This window comes from Aethalodelphis obliquidens, unplaced genomic scaffold, assembly GCF_003676395.1.
Source record: "Aethalodelphis obliquidens isolate GAN/ISIS:26980383/991018 unplaced genomic scaffold, ASM367639v1 scaffold6, whole genome shotgun sequence".
Classification (NCBI taxonomy): Eukaryota; Metazoa; Chordata; class Mammalia; order Artiodactyla; family Delphinidae; genus Aethalodelphis; species Aethalodelphis obliquidens.
In genome coordinates this window covers 35,188,838-35,193,731 of record NW_020837950.1, presented here as the reverse complement: position 1 = coordinate 35,193,731, position 4,894 = coordinate 35,188,838, and the positions used below count along the sequence as shown (strand labels likewise).

Genomic DNA, 4,894 nt, shown 5'->3' with positions numbered 1-4,894 from the left:
ACAGGGATGGGAGAATCCTGGGTCAGGACGCAGGAGTCGCCGAGGCTAAACGGTAGAGACTGGGCCCAGCGGCCGAACTGCAGAAGACGCCGAGGAAAGGCCGGTCAAGGATATTCACATTGAATACAAAAATAACCATCATTTGAATACAAGCAACTGAAAAGTGCTATAAGTTTTAACCTCTGAAAGAAAGAAGGAAAGAAAGAAAGGGAGGAAGGAAGGAAGGAAGGAAGGAAGGAAGGAAGGAAGGAAGGAAGAAAGAAAGAAAAAGAAAGAAAGAAAGAAAGAAAGAAAGAAAGAAAGAAAGAAAGAAAGAAAGAAAGAAAGAAAGAAAGAAAGAAAAAGAAAAAGAAAAAGAAAGGAAGAAAGAAAGGTTCTGCGAAGGACTCCTGGGTTTCCTCTCTCCTGGTTCGGGGGCTCCCAGGAGCTCCCCGAGTTGGTCGCAGCCTGGACCTCCGAGAGGGAAGATGCGGGGCCCTTGCCCTGCCCTGTGCTCAGAGGCTCCCTTCCATACATTCAGCAACCAATCAGGCGCCCCCACCTGAGCTCTGACACCGGGGAGGGGTGGGGAGGAGGGCCCGCAAACCAAACATTTCATGGTTCAATGAACCCCTAGCCTGGGGCTCCTTGGGGCTGCCAGGGCTCTAAACCCCTTTGTAACAATTGCAATTTCCAAAACTAATAGATATGTAGATACACATAGATTGGTAGCATGGATACCATGAACTAGTGTGGCCTAGCGCACGAAGCTCCCGGCAGGCCTGAAATTCTGGGATTCAGGCTTGTGTGGTCTCCAGGAGTTCTCTCCTCTCTGGGAAACGCCATCCCCAGGCAGACACAATCCAAACCCAACATTATGGTGGTAATAAATAATGTCCAAGGGCTTCCAAGCAAGTGGGGCGGGGGGTAGGAACAGGGTCCCTAGGCCATAGGATGCCTCTGTTCAAACTAGAAAAAGGCGCCCCCCTCTGGGTAGACCCAGTCCCGCTGCCAGGGCGCACGTCCTGGAGAGCAGAGCCAGGGCTGGATTTCATCCTCCACCTGCCCCCTCCGCGGGGCTCCCCAGTACAGGGCACAACTTGTACAGCCATGAGCGCCCGTCTGGAGCTGGGGCGCGGGGATCATTCGCTGCCTCATCCCAGGCCGGCTCACTGGTTGCCCGCGGCGGCCGCACACGTGGAGAGTGCCCAGCCGGGGAGGCAGTAATAAGGGTAATAGTAGGAGGGCTGCAGTGGCAGCAGCGAGGGAGGCCGCAGCACCTCTCCGGGCAGGTACTGTCTCTGGTCGTCGCGCACCAGCACCTTCACTGCCACCTTCTTGGCGGCGGGCGCCGAGGCCAGTAGGTCGGCGGCCATCTGTCGGCGCTTGGTCTTGTAGCGACGGTTCTGGAACCAGATCTTCACCTGCGTCTCGGTAAGCTTCAGCGACGCGGCCAGGTCTGCGCGCTCGGGCCCGGACAGGTAGCGCTGGTGGTTGAAGCGGCGCTCCAGCTCGAAGACCTGTGCATGGGAGAAGGCGGCGCGCGAGCGCTTCTTGCGCGGCTTGGGCGCCACGGGCTCCTCCTCCTCCTCTGCGCCGCCCGCGGGCCCGCCGCCGCTGCCGCTGCACAACGTGGGCACGCGTGCGCCTCCTGTGCCAACGCCGTCGTCCTCGACCCTCGGACTGCGGTCGCCTGTGGACACAGTGAGAACAGAAACGAGACACTGTCAGTGCCGCAGAGGAGTGAGGTCCGGCCTCAACCGCTGTGGTCGGGGTGGGGGGCGGAAATACCCTTTCATGCCGCCGGAGTGCTGGGGTGGGCCTGGAAGCCGCGGGTCCGGGAGGCAAGTCTTAGAACCCTGTCCCACTCGCTTCCTGCAGCTAAGCTTGTTGTGAGCCGGCAACGAACTCAGCCGCTGTATCAACGCTGTGCAGCCAAGAGCCAGCTCCTTGCCTTCTCTGGGCTCCAGGCTCCTCGCAGCAATGTGGGCATTGGGCCTGAGCATCCTAGCACACCTTCTCCGCCCTCAGCCCTCAGCCCTCAGCCCTGGGGTTCTAGATGGCGTTTCGGATACCCTCCCTGGGTTCTAGGGAGGGTAGAACTCACACTCACACTCACACACGCATCGTCACAGCACACACTTGTTGGCTGCGCGGAAAGAGAAAGTGGGGAGATGGATCCTGGAGACAGAAGTATTCGGAGTCTTACGCCCCCATCCACCCGGAATTGTGGGAGGGCTATGGCAATAGGCTGAGTCAAGGCCACGGGTAGGCTTCTCCCTCTCTCTTACAAAGGCAATGAAAGGAGGGCTGGGGTTGAGGGTAGAGGGGTGTCCCTGCTTCGAATCCTTGGACCCTAATCTGACGACAGCTCCTCTGCCTCTTCCCCGCTCTCCCCGCAGAACCCTAGCAGGGAGGTCCAGCACTCTGGCCTGCAGCAGATAATATTTGCTTGGGGCCAGCGTGAGGCCTACAGCACCGTCCAGCCGACGGGGCAGGCACGGGGGTCTTTCTGACCAAATGACATGCCAGCTCGTGGTTGAGGAGGTTCCTCCCCCTGCTGAGTCTGGGATGACCTAAATCAAGCCCCTCTGCCTTCAGCTGGCTGCAGGGTTTGCCTCCAGCTCTTGGGTCCTCAGCCCGGCACTGGTCTCCTGGGCCTGGGGTCTGGGAAAGTTAAAGAAACCCTCCTCCCGAAGCTCGGGCTCGGTTGGCCTTCGGCCCACTTGAAATTATCCCTCGTTACCTAGAGTCTGTCATACAGAGTGAAGTAAGTCAGAAAGAGAAAGACAAATACCGTATGCTAACACATATATATGGAATTTAAGAAAAAAAATGTCATGAAGAACCTAGGGGTAAGACACAGACCTACTAGAGAATGGACTTGAGGATATGGGGAGGGGGAAGGGTAAGCTGTGACAAAGCGAGAGAGAGGTATGGACATATATACACTACCAAACGTAAGGTAGATAGCTAGTGAGAAGCAGCCGCATAGCACAGGGAGATCAGCTCGGTGCTTTGTGACCACCTAGAGGGGTGGGATAGGGAGGGTGGGAGGGAGGGAGACGCAAGAGGGAAGAGATATGGGGACATATGTATATGTATAACTGATTCACTTTGTTATAAGGCAGAAACTAACACACCATTGTAAAGCAATTATACCCCAATAAAGATGTAAAAAGAAAAAAAAAGAAATTATCCCTCGTTACCTATCTTTGAGCTGCGGGGCGGGCTCTGAGACCTCGAGCTGGGAGCATCTCTGATCTCTGGGCCAGGGCCCGGATACTGGCTACCCGAGGTTTCTGGGACCCTCGCTCTTCCCTTTCCTCGATTTTGGGGATTTGGAGACAGACTCTGGACTCAAAGCCAGGGTGCAGTGGTTCTCTCCCAGTCTGGTCTAAAGCACACTGCCCCACGACGTCGTCTGAGGCTATACCCCAGGACGCAGCGTTCTGAGGAGTTTCTCGGTCCTCTCTCGGGCTCAGTTGCCAGAGGCTTAGAGCAGCCCGCGCCGATGCGCAGAGCTTAGGGTCTTGGCTAACCAGGGGGCCCAGGGAACAAGGTGCTAACAGCAGGCCCACCCCACTCGGCGTGGTTGCTCTCCTTGCCCAGCCCCTCAGCCCGGCCCCCTTCCCCGCGAAGCCTTAGCCGACCTGAGACGCTGGCCGACATCTCACTGTCGCTCCGGCCCGCGGCTTCCTCCTCCAGGTCCTTGGCTGCGGGAAGCTCACAGACCGGCTGGCCGAGGCCCAGGGTCGCCCCTGTACGGCAGGCCCCGCTGGCCCCCGGCGGGTCCGCGCAGCGCCGCCCGCCCTCGTTCTCCTCGCTCAGCGCCGAGTCCGAATCCCAGCCTCCCGGGCTCTCCGTGGTCCGCCCCGCAGCCGTTCTGGTCCCAGGAGGCGACGCCAGTAGAGAGTCCTCGGCGCCCCCCAGCGCGCCCGCGTCTGTCTCCCCAAAGAGCCGCCAGCAACAGACAGCGGGCGCCGCTGCCACCGCTGTACCGCCAGGTACGGGGCGCCCCTCCGTCGCGGGCAGCCCGCCGCGCTCCTCTTTCTTGTTGAGGATCGCCTGGATGGAGAAGGGCGTCAAGGTGTTGGCGCCGCGCACAGCCATCTGCGCCGCGGGCCGGAGCGGCCGGCCGGGCGGGCGGCTGGGGCGCGGGGCAGCTCCGAGCTGAATGGAGCGCGCGGGCCGCCGCAGCGCGAGTGAGCCCCGCGAGCGAGGCCCCTGCAGCCCACTCCTGGGCTGCCCAGCAGCCTCCGCCCCCCTCTGGCCCCGGATCAGCGCCGACCCTCACTCCCACTTCCGAGGCCCACCCCGCCCAGAGACCCCCTCCCCCCCAATCCAGCGCCAGAAGTTCTCCTTTCGCAGCTCAGCTGGATTATCTCATCGCCTCGCGCCTTTAGGGGCGGGCCGGGGTCTGGCCCTCGGAGGACTTGGGGGGAGGATCAGTGAGGCCCCTCTGCGGCTGCAGTCCCCTCCTGAGCGCCTCCGGGGTGCACGGCCCGAGTCACTTTTTCTTTGCGCCTCTGTCTCTTCCCCGCCTGCAGGATTTCGCTTCAGGATCGTCGTCTCCTTTCCCTGCTGGGCCGGCTCTTCCGGAACCCACCCCCAGCGGCGGCGGCGACGACGGCCGCTGGATTCCGAGAGGCTCGGGGCACCCTTTTACCCCTTGTCTTGGTTTTTATCTGTTTCTTCTCTCTTTCCTTCCTCAGAGTTCCACCGTAGCCCACCCCCCCACACACCCCCGCCCGGGTGTCATTCCTCACTGCGGAGGGACAGCCTCAGGCCACGCCCCTTCACTGGGCTGTCCCGGGAGCTCCCGGCCGCCCGTTGGTTGGCTCTTGCTGGACGACGTCGACTTGAACAGACAAAACGGGGCACGCTGCGCGGAGAAAGTCAGGGTCTGACTTAA

General features: G+C 60.4%; 1 protein-coding gene across 1 annotated transcript; it reads right to left on the bottom strand.

The window, feature by feature from the left end:
- Positions 1–290: 290 nt before the first annotated feature.
- Positions 291–4,161, bottom strand: NKX3-2 (NK3 homeobox 2). Its single transcript, XM_027102812.1, has 2 exons — positions 3,633–4,161; positions 291–1,672 (listed from the first exon to the last, which is right to left on the bottom strand). The coding sequence occupies exons 1-2, from the start codon at positions 4,090–4,092 to the stop codon at positions 1,149–1,151; spliced, it is 984 nt and encodes a 327-aa protein (XP_026958613.1). The 5' UTR covers positions 4,093–4,161; the 3' UTR covers positions 291–1,148.
- Positions 4,162–4,894: the final 733 nt, after the last annotated feature.

Coding starts and splice junctions, on each gene's coding strand:
- NKX3-2 (XM_027102812.1), bottom strand. CDS start 4,092: ATGGCTGTGCGCGGCGCCAACACCTTGACGCCCTTCTCCATCCAGGCG. Junction 1,673..3,632: donor GATGTCGGCCAGCGTCTCAG/GTCGGCTAAGGC, acceptor CTGTGTCCACAG/GCGACCGCAGTCCGAGGGTC.